At 38.6% G+C, this 23,625-nt stretch overlaps 1 protein-coding gene across 3 annotated transcripts in view; it reads right to left on the reverse strand.

The window, feature by feature from the left end:
• Nucleotides 1–21,768, reverse strand: part of caln2 (calneuron 2) — a 37,095-nt gene extending 15,327 nt beyond the window's left edge. For 2 of the 3 annotated variants that reach the window (XR_006372934.1, XM_044140541.1), the window contains exons 1-4: nt 19,509–19,621; nt 11,888–12,012; nt 4,053–4,196; nt 1,574–1,686 (exon numbers count right to left, since the gene is read on the reverse strand). Coding sequence is in view for 2 of the 3 variants with exons in the window: in XM_044140541.1 (XP_043996476.1) it covers nt 1,574–1,686; nt 4,053–4,196; nt 11,888–12,012; nt 19,509–19,570 (444 nt within the window). In the remaining variant the exon portion in view is untranslated. Of the gene's footprint in view, nt 1–1,573; nt 1,687–4,052; nt 4,197–11,887; nt 12,013–19,508; nt 19,622–21,400 lie in introns of those variants that run through there. The other variant, XM_044140542.1, reaches the window with a different exon arrangement.
• Nucleotides 21,769–23,625: the final 1,857 nt, after the last annotated feature.

Below are 23,625 nucleotides of genomic sequence, written 5' to 3' on the forward strand. Positions count from 1 at the left end.
CTTCATGAATCACAGTCTCTTGTACTTCTTTAATTTTCTCTCCCTCTTCTCCTTTGTGATTTTCCTTTATGTTCCCAAATCTTTATGTGGGGCATCTGCTCCTCTCCTCTCCTACATCATTCCCACCTCTTTCCACTCTCATCCCTGTTCATTGTCCAGCTTACCTCTATTTTTTTCCCCTCTCTGCATACTTTTGCATTAAATTGGTTTATTTTTCCAATTTGAATAAACACACCGTTGTTTTTTAAATTATACTTCTTGAAGAGACTGCACAATGAAATCTGGAATTAGGGAAATCTTTGTAGATGTGTTGGTGGTTAAATCTCTAAATCAGAGATTATGATTGTTCTCTAGGATTGTTTGTGCCAGATTAAACCTATTAAACTGATAAAATGTTAATAAATACCTGTTGATAATTACTTCTTAAAATTAGACTCTTTTTTGCGATTTTATTTTTGAAATCAAGGTCACAGATTTTGTGGTGTTATTTTAGAAATGTACATGATGTTAAATGTGACTTTTTGACTATAATTTGACATCCAGTAAGGCTGAAGTCATAAAAGTAAGAAACACTGCCACCTGCAGGTGGGAGTTAGTAGTCACTTAAATTCGACGTTTTTGATAATTTTTCTGGAAAATTTGCAATAAACTGCAGGAATTTTTTCACAATTACTAAAAATTTGAGAGAGTGTTTGATGTAATATGTGCCTGGAGTCTATAGGCCCACATTAAATGGTTTGGCGGGCCAGATTTGGTCCATGGCCCTTAGGTTTGACACTTGTGCTCTAAATGCTTCTCATCTCATTTAACTTCAGGAAAGCAGAGAGCAGCTTCCTAGGAGCTGAGACTCAACTAGTCCTTGCTTTTAAAACACACAAATATGCCCAAACATTCATGCATTTCCATAATGCATTTTGTGCCTTTACCCATGAGGCACAAAATGCATGTTCTTCATCTGGAGCTGCTTTCATAAACAAAGTCAGGATGTAAGAAAAGCTTGTACATGAGCTGCAACACTAATGCCCAGTTCGGATTCTCGAACGAAAACATGCTCTAACATTTTTGAGACAGTGCTGCATCTCTAAAATCCTTATTTTGGCAATGCCTCCTTCAACACTGTGAATGATAAACACACGCACACACACACACACGAACACGCACGCATGCGCACGAACATGCCTGCACACACACGCACACACACCCGCACACACACGTGCACACGCGCACACAAACCCAGAATCACTCCCGCATACAAAAACCAAAGTAAATTCTCTGCAGGTCTCCTTTCCTTCAGGTCTCTAAGTAAAAACAATTTCTGGCAGGCAGGCAGCAGAAGCAGGTAGGGGGGACTGGAGTGTGTGTGTGTGTGTGTGTTTTCTTATTTGTGTCGGTGCAGAGTCCCTGCAGGAACCAGAGCCGAGCTTAAGCATGTAAGCACTCCTCTGAATGCTGAAATGCGCAGCCAGAGGTGAGCTAGATGAGGTGAAAAAGATGGAGCCGGTAAGTAACAGGGCGCCTGAGTGATGAGGAGCAGACTGTCTGCCCGTAGGTAGGAGGAAGGTTTGTCTCTCACCTGCCAGAAGATGTTGTCAATGGTGTTGCCCAGGAATCCTTCTCTGTTGTCGGACGACAGCAGCTTAGGCCCCAGTATCGTCATGAACTCCTCGAAGTCCACCTGGCCGTCCCCTGCAGGAGGAAACACAGGCTGCAGCATGGATCGTGTTGGCTGAACATATTCAAAGCAATAAAAAATATGACAGAATAACAACTAAATATGCTTTGATTTGTGACACTATCAACACACAGTAAACGTTCCCCAACTCAGATGAGTATCTTTAAGATTTTGTGTGTTGGTGTTCTTATGACAGGTCAGAGAGTATTTGGCTAATTTAAATTCACAAGACACGACTCGTGAAAATGTTTGCATTATGTATTCTGCTGCAGCATGTAGTTAATGATACCCATCAGCAGCCTGAACAGCTTCATTACAGGAACTTGTAAACAGTATCATTTTCACCCAGATTTACAGACGTTAACCTGAAGATGCTGCGATCACGACTGTCAGCTTTATTTAACTTTTAGTTCATTAAGTTATACTATACAGCATAAAAAACCTTAGCAGTAAAGCCACAGTGTTGGAAACTGTTCAGTAAATTGCCTTGCAAAAGTATTCAAATCTTTTGAACACAATCCAAATACAAACTACAGAGTATTTTACTAAGATTTTATGTGACACAGCAAATGTAATGGTGAAGTGCACAGAAGATAATACTGGATTCTTTGACTATTTTTATGTACAAGAGGAGCTCAAACTTATTCATATATGGTGAGAATCAGGAAACAGCTAAATCTTTGGCTTTGACTAGGCCATTCGAAAATGCTTTGCTTTGCTTCAAGCAATTCTAAAATAACTACTGACAACACGTCTCCGAAATTACAAGGTAAAATTTTGTATTTATTTGCAGAAAATGAGAAATGGCAAAATAATGAAAAAGTTGCAGCGCTTTCAGACCTCAAATAATGCAAAGAAAACAAGATTATATTAATTTAGAAACAACAATATTGATGTTTTAACTCAGGAAGAGTTCAGAAACCAATATTAGGTGGAATAACCAGGAGGTTTTCTGTGGGGCTCACTGCAGAGGGCTCTTCGTGCAAAGAAGCATAAAAAGGCAAGACAAGCCTGATAGAAAAAAAACCAGGTTCAAATTGTTTTTAATAATGTTTACAAAGGTCCATCCATCCACCTGTTAAGGATTTCCTGGTACCTGTGAAGAAATATAATATTCATATCAAAGTAAGAGTTTTCTGAATACGTTACACAACACATTTTAATTTTTATCTGCAGAAAACACAAAATTTGAAATAGATAAAACTTTGTATTGGTTAATGCCATGTTTTTATAATAAAACACAAAGCTTTGTGGCTTAAGCTCAATGGAAATTATTACTTTGGTAAGTGATCAATAATTATTCCTAATATCCTTTGCCTAATCATTAAAAAAAACTTTTATCAAGTGCCATTTGCATAAAGCACAACCTGGCAACAAATACTACTTTTGTAAAAGTTCTCTCCAGCTTAGACAGTCTTTTATTTTGGCCACATCTACAAAAGGTAAGGTTTACTTTGAACAGCGGTTTCAAAGAGATTGGATTTTGCCTTGAGTTGTTGCCCAATTACCCAGCCTCACTGGAAAGCTCCAGGAAAGATGAAAACTGACAGCAGAGAGATCACAGACCTATCTGTGTGTTTAATGCTGCACAGTGTCTAACATTATGTTCATCACTGAAAAGCCGGATTAAATGATGCTCTGAAAGAACAGCATTTAATCTGAAATAATTGAGGATTACAGAAGGATAGTTCAAGATATACTGTTAATTCTTACGCTGATATTTAATAACATAAAATGAGTTAAACAGTGCAGGTTGTTATGTGTTGACTGTGAAAGCCAGAGGTAGACAGGATTTTAAGAAAGATAACATCTTGCCTCAGGACAAATGGTGGTGCTGCTTTCAGGTGGTTGGTTACTCACAGAAGCAAAAGCAAAAAGCTTTTAGCTTTGACCTTTGATATTTATGGCAAACTGTGAAATCAAGAGCCGAGAGCAGTCAGATAAGAAACCGCTGAAAGACTGAATGGGTTTTTCCTGATGCAAGTTCTGCCTTGGAGTAATTGCAATCTGCTGTGAATTTACAAGTGGAGCGCAACTTTTAAGTACGAGGAGCAGATAGGCTCGTTCTTTATTGTCTCAGGGGAAATTTGTCCTTTAAATCTGGCCTTCTGCTGCACGTTAGGTAATTTACAAGGTGTTTTACTGCAGCATTTCTGAAGAAAACAGGTTCGATCCAAATTTTTGTATCCAAAGAAAGTGGAAGAGGTATTCTAATTCAAATTTAGCTCTCCATACCTCTGCTGAAGTAAATTACTCCTCCGTATTCCATGCAGAAGTAAAGAAAACAAAGATCCACAAGCAGAAACACATTAAAACGGTGAGAATGATCTGCATGCTCTGCAAATGGCCCCTGAGTGTGTGTCCTTATGCAGCGCCTCACCATCCATGTCCAGTCTCTGCATAATGATGGCCAGCTCCACTTCGCTAGGCATGTAACCCAGGGAGCGCATGGCCATGCCCAGCTCCTGCTTGGAGATGAAGCCATTCCCATCTCGGTCCAAAACCCGGAATGCCTCACGGATCTCTGCGCAGGATAAAAACACAACATGTCACCGCAAAGTGCTGACACTGTCTGTGCTTCTTCTCATTCTACGAATTTGTGAAAATACACGTTATTAATTTAATATGGAAAAATGTGAAATGCTGCAATTTTTCTGTCGTGGAGCATCTGGTGTGAGAGAGTCTGGATGATCTTTCTCACACGTCTAATTGCATACTATGTCTTATAAGGCGTCTTATTACAGGGGATGGAAATATCTTTTCTTTATTGGTCTTCCCCTTTGCACTTTTTTCTGATGAGTAATCATTGCTTGTTGTTTTTTTTATTTGTTTGGTGGTTGCACTTGTGGCGGAGGTTAATGGTACACATCTTTCCCGTTTATCATAATTTAAATCTAATCTAGTTTCTAATTATCTAAGGCACGTCCCTTATTGCAGTCGGTTGATATACGTTCTTGTTTTGTGTTTTTATCAGACTGTCAAATCCTTTTTTATCTTGTTGCTGTGCGTGATGTGTTTTCTTTGTCAGTGCCGCATGACCGATTTTCAGAAGACTGAACAATTGTGAGTCTTTGTTTTGTCTTAGAGATCAATAAATGTTGTGTTCAGCTCGTCTTGGTGAAGAGTTTTATTTTCAAAGAATACCGCTGTTATCTGTGTCTCAGAAATAAAAGCAGGGCTTAGAAAAGCAAATATTCTACAAATTACTGCATTTCTCCAATTACTTTTAAACTCAACCACAACAAATTCTCAGCTCAAGTGCTCATGTTTTTATCACCTCTGATGTTTGAAAATCTGTAAATGCATGTCGAAGTGCTCTTGCAAGATTTATTCATTTAACTTTTGTATTTTATCAATTGAGACTCCATAAATAAGCCCTGATTGCATTACGGCATCAAACTGGAAATAGTAGCTCATTTTTTCATTCAACAGAGTTTTATCTTCTTTATATTCTTGGTTTCTCTCTCGTCTGAAAAATATTGCAGAATCCATTTTCTCATCGTTTCATTGGCTGATCTAAACGTCCTGATGGCTCTTTCTCCATAATCCCCAGATACAGAACAGCTTTGTTCTGACTTGGTCAAAAAAATTTAAAAATTAAAAACACAAGTCAGCAAAGTGTTGTAACTCTTCTTATTTTTGTTGCAACAGTTTTTATTTTTATTGTAAGAGTTTTTATTTTTTTGTTGTAACTGTTTTTATTTTTGTTGTAACTGTTTTTAATTTTTGCATCCCATCTTTAGCTGCGTTTCCCTAATTTGGTGCATAATTGTTTTATTTATATCACCAGTTTCTGAATCCAAAATGAGTAACAACCAAGAGAAACAACAATTTGAAGATCATTATAAAACTTTGTGCACTTACTTTCCCCCGACCTCTTCAATGAGATTAGAATAAGGTTCTTATTTAGACGATTTTCTCTCTCAGCAGTAGTTTCCAGAGAAGATTAATTATCTTTGCTTTTATTTTTGATGTTACTTTTTATCTAATTAAAGCATTTTAAAATAGACCTCAGTGGAATGATTAATACCATTAATTCTTGATTATGTTAATTACCAGCTCCCACTGACTTTCCTCATAATCCATAACTTAGGTATAAATATTGTTGATTAATGATAAATAAATCTGGGAAATCCATAGCATTTGTTTTGTTTTATAGATCTTGCAGCAGGATGTGAAATTATTCATCTTTTGTCTAATTCTGCAAGATTATGAGACAAATTTACTTTTAGCATATCATAGTTTAACCGAGCTTTTAAATGCTATGATGATTATATTAACAAAGTAAACAGTCTTACAGGATAATTTGCATGTTTTTATTGACTTCAGTTTTGGTAAACGTTACAGATAATTTGCCTCCTTTCTGGTTTATTTTTATGCCCAGTTACTTCAGCTACTGCAAAAGCATAAGTGGGTTTTGATCAATACTCTTCTGTAAGAGTTGATAACCTAATCCTTGTGTCCTTAAAACATTTCCTAATCAGAAAGTTACACCTTTAACTGTCCAGAGATGCAGCTCACCATTTAATTTTTCAGTAAATGTCTGGGTTCAGTCTCCTGCTCTTAAAGTTGTTGTGGGATGCAACATGTTTTCTCTGATAAAACTCCCATAACCAGCAGCTTCTTTAGGACCAAACAGCAGACAGACAAATTAGCTTTGGAGCGGGACCGATTCCTGCGGGAAATGGAGTTGCTAGACAGAAAAACAAGTCCTAAATCACAGCAGCAGTTAACCTGAAGTGTAAAAACCCTTCAAATGGTCTGCAGCGTCTGCAGAGCTGCTGCCCTGCTGCTGAACCCCCGGGGACCTGACCCACGGAGCTAAAATAACAAAAACACAGAAATATTTGTTACAAATGTTTTCAATTAGTGTTTTCACTAACATGGTGTGTGGAATTATTTTAATCTTTTTGCATTTCAAAATTTCCAGAAAATCAAACTCTGCCTTTTGGGAATAGAAAAAAAAGATTTTATTCTTCTCTGCTTGTGGGTATTAAAAATTTAGAGATTGTTGAATTACAAATAAACTTCAACTGCAACTTTTCAACAGCCACCACAGTTGTAGCCACCAAAACCTCTTTGTAATCAAAGACGCTCATAAAAATGATCTTAGTAGCAGCATTTTCACATCAGAAAGTAAATACTGGCACTGCGGCACAGTCAACTGACGCAGGAAGTAACAAAAGCAGTAGTTGAGAAATATCTCATTATATTCCTGTTTCTGGACGCTGAATTTTTGTCCTGTGCAATTATGCATATGATTTTTTTTTCAATTTCTTCTCTAAAGTTATTTACGATGTTTTCACTTCTTGGCATTGTGTTAGCTTACACATGAATGTTTTGGACCAGCAAACTGCCTGGGTTGATGTTTTTATAAAGGGCACCTGATTAATAACGACTGCTACGTTCCTCTTCTTCACCGTGGAAGCAGAAAAGGGGAACTCAGATTTATGAGTGGCTGTTTTGACTCTCATTGTTCTCCTCTGCATTTCTTTCTGATAAGTGATCAGTTATCTTCACCATCGTCTCATAATTTCATCTCATAACTGTCATGGTGGGTTTTGGAGAGCTAAATTGGAGACAACTGCTGAAGTGTGGCATTAGATAGATTCATTTTCTCCAAAAATAAAAATCCAAAAGAACCTAAATAGGTAGAGAGATGAGTGAGTAGCAAAACACAAGAAAGGGGGTTCAGTGAGTTTGATTACTGGACTGAGGAACTGGAACCAAAAGGAATCCATTTCAGAAAATAAATACAAATACACAAGAAGTGTAACTAAGAAAACCAAAACACAGGTACAAGAACAAGAAAAAACTGGTAATCAGAGCTAAAACTAGACATGGAGTGGCATGAAAAAACCTGATTAGCAAGGAGTAAAATAAACTGGTAGAAAGTAAAAAGACTTAAACTAGAATTAACTAAACCTGACAGAAGCTGTTCAGGCAGGTTACCACCAGAATAAAATACAAATAAAAAACCTATGAGCCATAAATAACCCACAAACCAAAACATAAGCCAATACACCAGCCTTATTGTGCAAAAAGAACATGTTCTATCACCTTTATAACATTTAATTCAAAGCTTTAACGTGTCACAGAGACAAACTGATCTACGACGTGCTAATTAGTGACTGGTGGATTTTAGCAGGTCTGTATGAGATGAAAGGTGCTTCCCTGGGGTAGATAAGAGGCTTCCCCATTACCTGTAAGTGCAGGAGACTTTCTCACAGACAAACCAAGGTGAGAGTCAACTCCTTCCTTCTCTCCTCCCAGCTGCCTGTCTAAGTCCCTTTTCTTGTCTCCCTCGCATCGTTTTTATACTCGCCATGTCTTACAAACCCCGAGGGGCCTCCACAAAGAACAATCACCACCATCTCTGCCAAGAGCGCTTCCGACTCCGTGTTCCCACGCAAAATGAGGATTCGTCCTAACAAGAAGTTGTGATTAAATGCACACAACCCAGAGGGAACGAGTGTGTTTGTGCAGCAGAAACACTCCGAGCATTCTCGCAGAATGGCCACAATTTGCAACATATAACTTGTCAATCACTGCAAAAACACAAAATCTCAAACGGTATTATCAGTCTAGTTTCTAGTGCAAATACCTTTTTATCTTAAATAAGACAAAACTAACTTATAAGTTACTTTTTGTGAAGATATAGGAGCTTGTTTTAAGTCAATAATTCTTTTATATTGAAGAAAAAGTCCCAGTCGTTCCACTGGGAGATTATTTCACTCATGATGGAAGAAAAATATTTATAATAAGTGAAATAAACAACCAACTACAAACACTTTTTCATCAATAAGACTTTCTGAAAATAAGATCCTGCCTTATTTCAAGACAAAACTACATGTCTGTCCGTCTGTCCATCATCCATCTGGGGCGACTGTGGCTCTGTGGTAGAGTAGTTGTCTTTTGATCGGAAGGTTGTAGGTTTGATTCCAGCTTCCTCCTGCAACATGATTAGCATGCAACCCAAATTGCCTACTGATATATCGGTGTATAAACGTGAATGTGACTCTAGTGTAAAGTGCTTAGAGTGGTCAAAATGACTGGAAAAGTGATATATAAGTTCAGTCCATTTATCTGTCTTTCTGTCCATCCATCCATAAAAACTCTATTTTCTGTATTTTCTGTCTGAATGTTGGAGCGTAAAGCTGAATTTCAGTCGCAGCTTGTAAATATCCCCCACACCCTCCATGCTGCCGCCTCTCGTTTCTTTTTTTGTTTTGTTTCTTTGTTTCCATCAAAGGGTGAGAATCACAGGCAAGGTGAGGCGCTGCGAACGAGGCCGAGTGTGCAGCCTCCCAGAACCACTGAGGTCCATTTGTATGCAGCCCAACAGAGGGGACCACGTTTCCAATAGGGTACAAATGAGCTGGTCCCTCATGTGTTGCTCTACAGTGTGTGTGTGCGTGTGTGTGTGTGTGTGTGTGTGTGTGTGTGTGTGTGTGTGTGTGTGTGTGTGTGTGTGTGTGTGTGTTAGACTGCAGCCTCTACCAATGGTTGGGTGTTGCAAAGGAAGCCCCCAGGTCTACACATGTTCACATATGAAAAGCAGAGACGCTTTAAAAGTACAGAAAAGGTTTGAGGCGGTTCTTTCAAGGCGCTATTAACAATTCATCTGTCTATACAAACAGATAAACCTGCGAGAAACTTCTGAATCTCTCTGAAGTGGGATTAGACGTTTCATATGCAGCCAACAGCTTCCAGCCTGGATATTTTGTCCACATCAAACAAACTTGTTGTTTACTCAGGATCTCTGGCTCACTGCAGCTTCACCTTAGAGTTTAGGAAACTGAAGGCACTTCATGCAGCTTCTTTGCAAAAAGAAAACTTTTATCACCTCGTTTTGTGCATTTTGTTACTTCACAATCACAAACTGCAATGTTTTTATGGAGACTTTGTGAGGTAAACAAACACAAACTGTTGCATCACCGTGAATCTGCACTGCCTCGTTTACTCTGACTCTCCTAAATTAAAACAAGTGCAAACATATGTCTTCAGAAGTCAGCTAATTAGTAACAAGTCAGACTGTGTGCAGTTTAGGTAAGGTAAGGTAATTTTATCTACATAGCACCTTTTCAGCAACAAGGCAATTCAAAGTGCTTTACATAAATTAGAAAAAAATACAAACAAAACAACAAACCAAAAGAAATACAAAAAGGTAAAAGTATAAAACTACATTTCTATGGATTATTGTTCTGATAAAACTAGATGTTGGTTCTCCATGTTTGGTTCTATAAAGTAGATGGTACTTTTTAAGTTTGTTCTAGATTTGTAAACTGACGGGAGTTTCTTTAGATCTTGCTCTGATATTTAAAGTTTCAAGCTAAATGTTGATCTAAGGTAATGACTACTACACAATTTCTAAAAGTAATAAACCAAACAGACAGACAGAGTTTAATTTTAGTGTAACTACAAATAGCTAATAAAAAAATTAAAAGTGGAAAGTCATGGTTGCATGAAAAGTTCTGTTTAGATGTAACTTAATTTGAACTTCCTGCAAAATAGTATGTATAGTAGAAAACTGACCATGTGAATCATCAAGATTTGCAGTGAAACATGGTAAAAACAGCATAATGGCGCTACAACAGACTGGTTTAGATCAATGCATATTCTTGTGTTAAAATGGCCTAGTCAAACTCCAGACGTAAACCAACCCGTAAGCTGTGAGGAGACAAAAAATTTAATCTGTAGTTTTTCAAAGCTGGTGCTTATAAATGTTGTAGTGATTATAGTGGCTGAATAAAAACCATGTTTCAGGTTTTTATGAAAAAATGTTTCCTTTCACCTCACAGTCTGTGGGACTTGATGTAAAAACAAATGAAATACGCCGATGTTTGTGGCTGTGACAGAAAAGATGCAGAAAAATTGAAAGAGATGTGAACATTTCGGGATGAATCTCCCCACATGACCAGGCCCCCTGAAAACAGACCAGTCATGATGACACATTTGAGTCAGTGGTGCAGTTTGGCTTTCGGTGCAGAAAAAATGTCTCTGCAGACTGGGCTGAGTCAATTCATGCAACAGGGACACTGGATTAAAAGATTTGTACAACAAAGTACTTCATAGCAAAGCGCAGAGAGCGTTCATTCAAACTGCAGCAGGGCTTCGTGTACGAACACAAACAACAAACAGCCAGACACACTTTCATGCTCAGTCCTCACTGTGCAGCAGGATTAAATGTTTGAGCAACCTTCTAACAGAAACACTCACTGCCTGCTGCAGCTCTTTGTTTTGATCAAAATGAACAGCGAATCTCCAATCAAACTGATTTTAAGACAAACTACAAAAAAAGAGTTATAACTAGGCCATTAATTAGTATAATTATTAACAACTCACCAACGTAATCACAGAGAGCCATTACAGAAAACACCATCAAGTCTTCTCATCAGCTACAACTTCAGTGATATTAATGCTGAATGTGAATGTAATGATCCGGTCGTACTTAATGCTCAAGCAGAGTCAAACTGTGAGGCCAATCAAATCCTGCAGGAAACGTTAATCAAAGCAGAACCAGAGTCCGTCTTCATTTTGTGCTGGATGTTTATATCCAGACTCAGCTTTTATTTTAATCAACTGTTTTCTAGCAAACCTTAGGATTTGTTTGCAGCCTGCTTGTGAGCCAGTGTGTGCTTGTTGCACCATTTGACCTAATTTTAGAGACGACGCTGAGCTCCACAGTAAATCAAAATTGGCTTTGTTGAGTTTAACGTCACCGTGACTGATGGTACACGAACAGCAAGAGCCATAAGAAGTAAAGCCCCGGAAGTCATTTTTGGTTGGTTAAGTACAGAGCAAATGGCTCCACTTTAGCGCCGATTATTGATGTTCGCAGTTACTCTGCCGCAATATTTATTACATCCAAACCAACTTTTGTGGGGACTGGTAACATCAATTTTCACACAAGATAAAATATGAATGGGAAACTAATTAGGGTACCTCCATAGATACACTAGTGTTCTGTCAAGCTCCACTTCCCTCTGAGTCGTCTGACTGATTTTATTTCCTAAGCTCCATAATTGGAAACCAATGCATCTAGTCAAGCTCTGACAGAATGGCTAAATGGAAAATCTTCACCTCTAGAGAATTGGAGCGTTGTAACTGCATTGTTCCACCAGTGACCCATTAATTGTCTGTACCTCACACTTTGTTCTGCATCCACACATTCCTCCCCCTCCTCCTCCTCCGCTGCTGGGTTGGCACACTCACCTCCCAGCTCCTCAGTGGAGAGGCTGGTGAGCTGGAAGGCTTCGCTGCCCTCGGTCAGGGAGCTGCTCAGGTAGTTGTCCGGATAGAGCAGGCCTGCCCGCACATGGTGGAATGGCATCTTTTCCCTGCAAAGCAAATCCACGTTGTTGTTCAGAAATGTTACATGTGACTGTATTATAGGGGGATTTTTCTGCCATAAGTGAACAGAGAGGTCTGCAAGCAGAGATTTGATCTGAACAGAGACAGGTTTTGAGCGCCAGGAGGACGGTTTGAGAAAGCACAGTGAATATTTGAAAGAGAGCAGAAGTTTTGAGTATTACACATTTTGAGAAGAAAGACATGAAGTCCAGTTTTCAAACTGAAATGTAAACACAAGTAGTAAAAGTTTAGAAATCCTGCTTTCAAACTGAAAATGTGTGCTCTCGAATTATGGCAGGAAAATTCCCCCATACTGTATAATATTTATAATAATGATCATTTATAATTTTGAAGTAGTGCTTTCTTAGACTTTAGGCCCCCTGAACACAATTCAAGAATAAATTAAACAAATTAGGACAAAAACACAACTTTTAAATTAAGATAATTACAAAGAAAAATTATTTTTCTAAATTTTTTTATTAAAAGAAACAGATTTGGAAAAATTTGCTTTCGCCTGATTTTATTTTTTGTTACCAATATAAATTATTGCTATTTCTGTCCAAAATGTTTTACTTAACTTTACATTTTGGTCCATCTGATTATGTAATCTTTAAATATGAAATGATTGATAATTTCGTCAGGAACTCAGTTACTTGAGTATACTTTTTACCAGAGACTTTTTTACTCTTGAGTAATTTCTTGGACAGCTACTTTTTACTTTTTGTACAATTTTTGGGTATGCTATTTAAAAATGGTCTTTTTTCAAAAAGTCATGTGACATTTGAGGCTTTAGTAAATTTTATTTGGCCGTCCTCAGAGCAAAATGGCTCCTTAGATCGTAAAGGTCGCAGCTTAGTGTCAAACATTGAGTTAGTTTTCAGAAACGTTTCTCCGGCTCCTTTTCTCCACCTTGTACTGCTTCTTGTTCAACAGAGGAGAAAATCGCGTCAGCTGTTGTTTCTTCTAACCGTCCCTGTCAAACCCTCAGACTCCCCGTCCCGCAGGACAATCCCACCACCAGACGTCTCGACATGAGACCTCAGGCCTGGTGACAGTACGCCACAGCTGCAGCGTGATCAGAGCAGCTCTTCTTTGATTTGTCAGCGCTGTCCTGCTCCACGTGTCACAGTCTGACATTTTGGTGATACGCTTCATGTCACATTCATGCTAAGTTTAGAATTCGAAGTATGGGGTAGAAAGAATCCCGAAGGAGCCAGGACAGGGATGGAAGTGGGCATATCTACGGTAACTAAAACAGCCGCTTCTATGTTCTTGCAAGAGAAGATTTTGACCTGAAATTTTGGTGTGGATCTTAGAATCAAAGCTGCAGCGAGCGTGAAACAAAAAGTGGGATTGTCAGCTCTGCTGATTTACAAAGGGTAGCAGGTGTGAAAGCTGAGTTTCTCAATGAGACAGTGACAGACAGCGCTGTGTGTGTTACTGTGTGTGAGAAGTGGTATTAATGTGTGTACACGGCTCGTAAACTCAGAGGAAATTTGCTCTTCAGTCCATCTGCTGCTGCGTCTAAACATGCCTCACCTGCACACTGAACTCGCTCAGGTCACCACAGCAACATGCGTCTCTTCTCAAGACAAGAGCATCACCAGGAAGGTGGAAACACACATCCACTAATATACTTAAGGCTTTCTATTCGATATTTTACGTGCTGGCAGCTGGATTCCTCTTGGAGAAGCAGGAATGCAGATGAGAATCATAAACAACTTTTAAAAAAAAACTAACATTTTCTGTAGTCCAAACAAACGGACCAAAATACCTAAAAATTCTTGTAATCTGGAAAAACATTTTGTTTTGTAAAATAAGATGTTTATGGATGGTAACACAACAATGACAGTGGGAAGATTTTGTTTAAACAAAAAAATGCTAATTTTTTTAAAGAAACATTTCAATTGGACCTAAAGAGCCATTATTGCACAGAGAAAATGAAAAACTTAATTGAATTGCTTCACATGATAACAAGTTGTTCAATTTAGCTTAACTTGACAAATTTACTCTTTATTTATGAATTGTGATCCTTTATATCAGGATGTTTTTCCAAAGTGATTTTGATTTTCTTAAGACATAAAAAGTGGGGTGAAGGTTTGTAAAAAAACCCCCACAAATCTAGGATTTTTTTTTTCTAAGCAATCTGTTATAATTTTCTACAAATACAAAGTTGTTATTTGGAAAATACATCAGTAGTATTAGTCTTTAAGGGTCACTTGATTTCAATATTCTTTTTTACCTGCAAGAGTTTCTACTGTAGAAGGAGGGACTGGATATTCCTGAGTTGCTTTTCCGTCTGTCGGCCATATTGGATTTAATAAACATGTTCTTGCACTTGCAGTGGATGGCCAGTAGTTGGCAGTGTATTGCATGATGCACCAGTGTCCACTTCAGTGGTCTGTGTGCATTTATAGCATATAAATCCACAAGAAACACAAGAGAATGTTTGTAGATAGCTGTCCACTGCAGTGACCACCAGTGGGAAATGCTTAAGTTTGAATTTGATATTTTTCATTGCTGGGTTCCTCATCTGGAAACTGCCGATGAGAAGCAGGAAAGTAGCAGCATTTTAAACTAATTCACCAATTCAAAGCATAAATAACATGAATTAAGAAAACTAAACTTCTCTGTAGCCCAATGATTTGTGAATGCATGTAAATTTCCCAAAACACCTAAAATTCTTGAAATCTGGGAAAAAAAAAACTTTAAAATAAGAGGTATATCAATGGATGATGACTCAATGATGATAGCTGGAAGATTTTGTTGAAAAATGTATATTTTTAAAAGAACACAGGAAGTGCATGGAGTGAGCACTCTTGTTACGAAAGAAGAGTGTAACTTCTTTTACACTCACCTCCTGACCCCTTTGTCCCTGTGGGGTCAGGAGGTGCTGGTCTCTCTCCAGCTAACATTCAGGGCGAGAGGCGGGTCAACCTGGAGAGGTCATCTGTTCAGTTCAACGAAAACTAAAGTGACTCCTGCAGGGTTTTTTCGTGAGCATAAAGTTTTTAATTTAAAAAGCAGGTTTTATTTTTTTTGTCTTCCCTGTCATTTCAAAACATCTGCTGATGCCTGCAGAGCGAGTTTAATGACTTTCCGCCCTCTCCAAGCGGTCCTCCTGAGTTTGGCGTAATTAGCCTCAGCAGTGACTTTCTCCATGTCTGAGCCAGATGACGAAGAGCGTTTGACTCGAAAACTGTTCAAACCCCTGTCAGGTCTTGATTACAAAATGTTCATTCAACATGTTTGTTTTTGAAAGGAAATGAGATGCTAAAAAGATTATAAAACAATGTGGAAGTTAAAGTAAGACCTTTGCTCTGAGTATATTGTGTTAGGTTAAATTTGCTTTCTAAAACAGTCATCACTTTTTTTATTGCTCTGCTACCTTTCCAACTTTCTGTATCTAAGTTTTATGTTGTGCAGCATTTTTGCATTGTGCTGTTTTGCAGAATTTAGCTGTAAGATTTTTTTTTTTTACCATCTATGCCAACAGCTATTCTGCCTTTGTTTGTCACTACCAACCAACGATTACATAACTAGAAAAACAGGAAATTATGCCACAGTTGCTTTTTAATATTTATGTAAATATAGAGGGTGCAATGTTTATTTCACCTAAGAAAAGCTTTGGTTTTTTTATTTGTCATATTCAAAATGTTAAAAGGTAAATTACCTGCAGTTGTAAAGTGTTTTTCAACTGCAGGGACTCCAAAACAAATCATAGATTTGTAAGTGAATTATTTATAACTGTGGCAATGATGTGCCAAAAGCTGCAATAAAAATATAACTTTAATTGCAGAAGCAATAATGGGTCTGACCTTTATTTTGGACACATCAGTACAATGGGAAGAGTCACAGTCACTGTTTGCACAGCACACAATTACTGTCAAAGAATTAAAAAGAAATAAAGCAGAATTTTTTTTATTTACACTGCACTTTTGAGTTAATATAACTCAAAATACTATACTTTACTATAATACATAAATCTTGAGACACAAGTTTCTTTTCTTGTCTCAAAATGACATAAATATTTAAAAAGTTTCAACTTCCTGGATGATTTCTTAAGATATTGCTTCAATATTGCAACACATTAAAAGCTTTTTGTCTCTGAATGTTTTTGCAAACTATAACCTGGACATTTTTGTTATTTTTGAAGTAATAGCTGTGAAGAATGACACTCTCTTGTAGGGTAAAGACCATTAATTGAATTAATCATGATTAATCGATTATTGAAATAATTGCCAACTAATTTAGTAATAGCATTTAATCAAAAATATGAATATTTAACAACACACCATGTGCATTGCTTTTTCATTATTTTGCATGTATTCTTTTCTCATCTGAACATAACTTTACTGTACATTAAGAAATAACTACTGAAGAATTAAATAAATGCATGAAAACTGCTAATTTACGCATGTGAGGTTTCATATGTTTCACCCGCAGTGAATCCATAAAATTAATAACATAAACTGGTGGATTATTTCCATCAGTATGCTGCAATTGCCAAATTACTCAGATACCTTAAATTAAACAGTGTGCACAAATTAATTATAATTAATAGACAAATTAATTAGACATATGACATAAAAGTAATTTGGGTATTTCAGCGTCCATCTGTTCTCATAATTGTTCCCCGAACAGAAAACACCCACTCAGCCACTGCAGAATCCAGCACACACACACACAGACACACACGAACACACACACACAAAGTCACAAAAATCTGTCCCATTTGTATCCTTTATCCTTTATCTGTCAATGCCAGTTATCCATCTTTCTATTCTCTGATATTTTTTAAACCAACTTGTGAAATCACTGAATGTTGTCAAAGAGATGGACATCAGAGCTGACAGACACAGTCTTTAGCAGAAAGCCTCCATCTGATAAGCTCCATTGCCTCCATTGCCTGAGTGTAGGAAGAAGAGTGGCGTAAAGATAGATGGGTATGCGGGTTGATAGGTGGGATGGGATGGAGGGAACGGGGTGAAGAGAGTGAATGAAAGTGGGCTGGCTGACGGTGTTTGAACTGTGGGGTCACCTGAACGCCAGGGAGCCCAGTTTCCAGCCTGCAGTGAGAACAAATTTACACCCAACGGAAAGGCTCAAATTAAGGAAAAAAGACTGAGAGCAGGCTTTGAGGGGGAGAATCAGCCCTTTTCCCCCACCACATTCCTCATATTATTCCCCCGAGAGACAAATGCATTACCAGAATGGCAGAACGGGGTCAGAACTGTGATTTTTTCAGCTGCAGATCCACAGGCCATCACAGCCAGACAGCACTAATAGGATAACATAGAAGAATCAAACTGGACCTGCATTTGAGCTCAACATGCATTCAATATGCAAAACCTTGCAAAAGTAAAAATACCTGTTAAACCTTTCCTCACACAACCACAAACTTCAATATGTTACTGGGATTTCAGGTGAGACAACACAAAGTTGTTGGTCTCACCTAAACGGAATAAAAAACAAAAAGACCATAAAATTATAACATCCATTTGTATGAAGCCCCTTTTTTTTATCTGATATTCAAAAATAAAAACCAGAGCAACTGACTCAGAAGAAAAATTTCTAAATAATTGAGAAACCAAAAAAAATCACAATAATAATCAAACGTAAACAACAAAACGTCCATGACCAGTTTGAAAAGGAGTAGACAGAAGACTAATAAATCCTGCCCCCAATTGTCTCATCCAAATATGTCTCACAGTTTTCATAAATACGCATCTAATTTTTAGATATAGAGAAACTCTTGAGAAAGATCAGGAATAAAGTTGTGGAAAAGTTTAAATCAAAGACGAAAGACAAAAATACTTGTCAAAATCCAAGAATGAAAAAGTGCGCCTGTTAGTTGAAACCAAAATTAAATATTTTAGCCTATCTGGAAACTGCCAAATAACACTGTGCATTGCTCTGAATGCTTCATTCCCTCTGGAAACATGGTGGCGGAAGGAGACAAGTTCTCTATTTCTGTATCACTTCAGAGCAAATCTTTTAAGATCCTCAGTAGAGGTGAAAGAGCCATTTTTCTCTGAAACTGCAGGTTGCTTTAGATTAAAACATGTTCATGTGATAGAATAGGAAAGCCAGAATTTGTGGCTTAAAAACATGTTGCTCACAAATGTCCTTCATCTTGTTTTGCATCAGTCTCTAGATCTGAAGCTGGTGGAAACAAACTCCAAAGACTTTTAGAAGTAGCTTGAAACAAGTTCAGATTTTAATTTTACAAAAATGTTGGAAAACATTAATTATTTTTCTGCTGCATCCCAATTGTGCACTACATTGTGCTTTTCCTACATTGAAGGTTTAAAGCAGGTTTATGTTGAATCCTGTAATATTTAAATCAACAGGTCACTAAAACAGTATGTTACTCTGCATGTCTTTGCCAATAAGAGTTCAAGCAAAGTGACGAAAACAATGAAACATAAGTTGAAGCACCGATGCTGTGATTTATCATTTGCCACAGACCACAAAGCCAAACAAATGAGGGAGTGTCAATTTATGGATCAAAGGAGGACATGTGCAACATCAACAAACCACCTACAATAAAAGTGCTTTTTTATTGGATTTACAGAATTTAAACCAATAATAAAATGATAAATGGAAATCTAATTATTCCCAGTGTCCTTGGTTTCCCCCTTCTGCACAACAACACGTTGTCAGTGTGCCATACTGATGTCACCTTGGGCATATCCAGGCAGTCACAGCACAGCTGTGATCTCAGCTGTCTTTCTCAAACCCATCAAGCCGCTTTCTAAAACCATTTCCTCAGGAGAGGCGCTGCAGCTTCTGCAACTTCAGCTTGGGTCACTCAGATCTATCTAACGCCGGAAATAAGCTGCTGCAACAGTTCATCATTTTGGAAAAGACAATCAGTAAATATAGAAATACAGTGATAGTTCAAGTCAAAATAAAAGATAAAAGTTTAGATTTTAAAGGATGGCTGAAAATGTTTGAATGTATCAGCAGTTTATTTTCTAAAAGATGAAACATTCAGTCACCTTCAGGCCTTCTGGGAGCTCATTAAAAGATTTTAGTTCTGATCTTTTGGCATAATTAAAACATTCAACCAGAAGACCTGACTGTTCTGGTGTGCCTAATAAAACTATCTCTGCTTTAGTTTGGGGAAAGGGTCTTAAAATTCTCCCTGAATGAAACATGAGCCAATGAAGGCACTTTAAAATGGGTGAGGTGTCATCCCAAAAGGTCATCCCAAATATGTTTTTGGGTTGTAAAATCTCATATTACTTGCCGATTTAGCAGGAAATTAGGAGTACACAAAACGACGAGATGCCTGGTTAGCATCTCGTCGTGCAGACGAGATGCTGACCAGTTTTTTCCGTACATGCTAGGCTACATCGTGTTGGGGGATTGTTTCCATGGTTACCAATGGTTAGACGCGTACCTTCTCCATAACACAATATTTGATATGCTTCTAATTATACTCACCTAAAAAGTGTATGAACGTTAATCTTCTTACCTTGTAAAACGTGTTCGCTGCCAGTCATTATGATTGACGGCTGCTATCCTTCCCCGCAGCATCTTTCCTCATTAAAGGTTATACAATAAACTGACAAGTTTGGTTTTCACCCTTGTCTGTTTGTGCAGCCGACCGTGCAGCACCCTGTGATCATTTTTACTGCGAAATCAACTAAATAAAAGTGATTCTAGGCTACCAAGTGTGCTTTTTTTTCTGACAGGCTTTACAGGAGCGCGTAGGATGTTTTGACGTCATTCATGGCGGAGTGGGCGGGGTTTCGGAGAGAGTGACATCACGTGGAAAGGGATAATACGGGCAAGCTTTTATGGATTAGTGCAGAGTTAAAGAGCTTGTTAGTTCATGTTGTAATGTTTTGTGTTGTTTGCTTAGATATTTAAATTAAGGTTGTTTCTACTTATAAAGCCTAAACAGCATTGGACCTAAAATTAAGCCATGCTGAACATAGTGGACTCTGAATGCTGACTGACAGAAATCAATCAAACCAGTTGATCAGTTAAGGCATCAAATTTGATGTAAGCCTTCTGTGGACCAAGAAGACCTGACCAAGAAGGGAAATGCATCAATGAGCTGCAACAAATTAAATAAAAATAGATTTTTTTTTAGCCAGTGAAGTTGAGTGATAATGTTATCAAAACAAAACAGGTAATCACTGAAAATCTATTGGACCTCAAATCAAACCATGTGGAACAGTACAATTCACTCTGTTGCAACTAAACTTGGTGATCAGCTGAAGCAGCAGCGCTGGATGAAGGTGAATCATTGTCCTTCTTTCAGGTAGTCTGAAATGACAATGACAGATTTCACCAGATGGGGAGAAAAAAAGACCAGGCATCATGGTCTGAGGCGTCTAGCAAAGGGGAACACGGCTGGTGCCTCCCAGCTTGAAGCTTCAATCTGCTGCTACATGTCAAATATATGTGTGTGTGTGTGTGTGTGTGTGTGTGTGTGTGTGTGTGTGTGTGTGTGTGTGTGTGTGTGTGTGTGCGTGCGTGCGTGCGTGTGTGTGTGTGTGTGTTTGTATAAACTAACAACCCCTCCTTCTCTCATACTCACCCACGCATAAAAAAAAAGAGAAGAAAAGGCTTGGCTTGCACCAACAAACTCGGTTTGCTGGTGGAGAAATGTCCACTAGTTGTCCTCAGGACTGTCTCCTGTTTGGCATTGATGAGTGTGAGCAGGGCAGGTGACAGATCTAACCAGGATGTGACAGAGACCGTGGAGTTGACAGTGAGTGCTGTTGAGGTTTGGACTGCAGTCAGTCTCCATTTATCAGAGCCGAGCTGCTCAAACCAGTTGATCAGTTAGGCATCAAATTTGATTTAAGCCTTCTGGACCAAGAAGACCTGACCAAGAAGGGAAACGCATCAATGTGCTGCAACAAATTAAATAAAAATAGATTTTTTTTTAGCCAGTGAAGTTGAGTGATAATGTTATCAAAACAAAACAGGTAATCACTGAAAATCTATTGCCTCAAATCAAACCATGTGGAACAGTACCTGAAGCAGCAGCGCTGGATGAAGGTGAATCATTGTCCTTCTTTCAGGTAGTCTGAAATGACAATGACAGATTTCACCAGATGGGGAGAAAAAAAGACCAGGCATCATGGTCTGAGGCGTCTAGCAAAGGGGAACACGGCTGGTGCCTCCCAGCTTGAAGCTTCAATCTGCTGCTACATGTCAAATATATGTGTGTGTGTGTGTGTGTGTGTGTGTGTGTGTGTGTGTGTGTGTGTGTGTGTGTGTGTGTGTGTGCGTGCTGCGTGGTGTGTGTGTGTGTGTGTGTGTCTTGCGGGCATCAGGAGGAGCGACCTGTGGGTAATCACCCTCAGCACCTTTAGCACCCTCACTCAGAGGTGACCAGCGCAGTCCTACCTGCCAAAGAAGCTGGTCCCCCGGTGTCAGAGTCCCCTCCCGTTCCGCTAGTGCGCCGGTGGCCGAGAGGCTGATGCTGATTTGAGCTGCCGAGGTGTGTTTAGTCCGTTTGCATCAGTCCTGTCCGATGGAGGAGTCCGTCCAACAGCCGAAGATGGACTCATTCAGTCTCGGTGCTGGACCTGGCTCCGGGAATCCACCGGTGTGTCATGTGCCCCCCTCACTTTTCTTCTTTTTGTTTTTTTCAGACACTTGTTCAGGAAAATATCAACTGGTTAGGTGAAAACGCTGGTGACCAACATGAATTAACCAGAATTTCCTTTTAAAGCCCACTTCTCCTCGCCATGTCTTGAAGATGTGGGGTTGTTGCCCAGGTCCTGTCCGATGAGGAGTCCGTCCAACAGCCGAAGATGGACTCATTCAGTCTCGGTGCTGGACCTGGCTCGGAATCCACCGGTGTGTTCGCTTCTTTTTGTTTTTCAGACAATTAAAATATCAACTGGTTAGGGAAGAAAGAAAGACTGTCTGATCCAACATGAATTAACCAGCTTTATAAGGTTGGTGAAGATGTGGGGTTGTTGCTGCTGCTGCTGGTCCTCCTTCTTCTACAAACACAATCACGATTAAAATTCAGCCTGCACTGTTGAATCAGAGGAGAGAGCCCGGAGCTCTGATCGTCCAAGCGGCGGATTGAAGGGAAGGGATCTCCCGCGGCTCCCGGTGACAGACTTAACCCATTTAATGTGTCGGTCCAGTTCGATGAAGGAGGGGCCGCATCGGAACCAACCAGGGCATCTGATTCTCAGAGGGAGCTCATCTCACCCATTCTGCACAGCTGGATGTTGGCATTGATGTCCAATTATGGTGTTTAGGAAATGACATCAGCCGCAGTACCCATGCAGTATTTCTCCCTTCTTCTCACCAAACCATCCTAATCTTCATCTTTTCCCTCTCCCAAAAAGTTACAAATCAGCTTCTATAACGTTTAAAAAACATGAAAATGCATGTTCGGGTTAAAAATTAAAATCTTAATTCTCAAATCTCTGTAAGAAAGTAAATCAAGCAATTTGTCCAAAAAGATCACAATTGTATCTAATAAAGCTTTTATAAGGTAAACTGTCACAGTGTGGAAGGAAAAATAAAATAAAATAAAAGTTGCAGCACAGAGCTTATCCTTTTCTTCAAATTGATATAAAATTAAAAAATCTGTCAGAAGATACAACAGACTTGAGTTTGGGTTTGAGGTGAAACTAAACATTAAACTAGCGCCAAAACTAAATGTTTCAGATGGACCTGAATCCATTAAAAATCTGCTCCTTGAACTTGATATTCACAGATACTCTCTATGCAAGCTAGCTGAACTTTATCATAAGAAAAATCGGCAAAAAATTCAGTTTCAAGATGTACAAGACATATACCTGAAAAGACTTGCAGCTGTAATTTCAGCAGAAGGTATTTGCAGAAAAGCTAAATACCAATCTACACATCAATTTTGTGTAATTGTGTTAAAAAATTTAAAAACATCCTTACATCTCACATTTACTATCACATATTATCTCCAAATAAATCAGTTTAAATATGAAGTTTATTGATTTAATGTAACAGAATAGTGAAAAAGTCAAAATGTTAAGCCCTTATTTTACCCTCCACAAACTTTACTGTCCCTGAATTTAATATATCTTCACCTTCTTAAAATAACGACCTAAGTCACCTTTTGCCAAAAAAATAAATAAGGTAAAGAAAAAAATCCCCTTTATTTCACTATAACAATCAAAAGGCCTCTTTCAACCTAACAACATCCATTGAGATTTAAAATCTCATTTACAACGATGACCTGAACAAAAAATAAAATAAAATAAAAGTTGCAGCACAGAGCTTTGCCTTTCCCTCCTCAAATTCAAACAATAAAAACAAATAAGGTCTGTCTGCTCAGGGAGAAAGGACAGTGGCTTCACTTCTCAAACCTCTTTTCAACCTCCAACATCTTCTGCCCTCCTCATCTCACTGTCGTCTTCTGCTTGCCTCCTCATTATCATACCCTACCAGCATCCCATTTGCAGCCAGCATACTAATTACATAATATACCCATCACTGGGACCGCAGCAGTTCTATTGAAGTTCTCGCCTGGAGGTTCAACACCGTGTTTCCCTCTCCTCTGTGTGGTTGTAATTAAACGGAGTAGCTGCACTGCATTCAAGCAGCCGTTGTTGTGCGAAGGGTGAACA

This window comes from Gambusia affinis, linkage group LG15 (assembly GCF_019740435.1).
Source record: "Gambusia affinis linkage group LG15, SWU_Gaff_1.0, whole genome shotgun sequence".
NCBI classification, from domain to species: Eukaryota; Metazoa; Chordata; class Actinopteri; order Cyprinodontiformes; family Poeciliidae; genus Gambusia; species Gambusia affinis.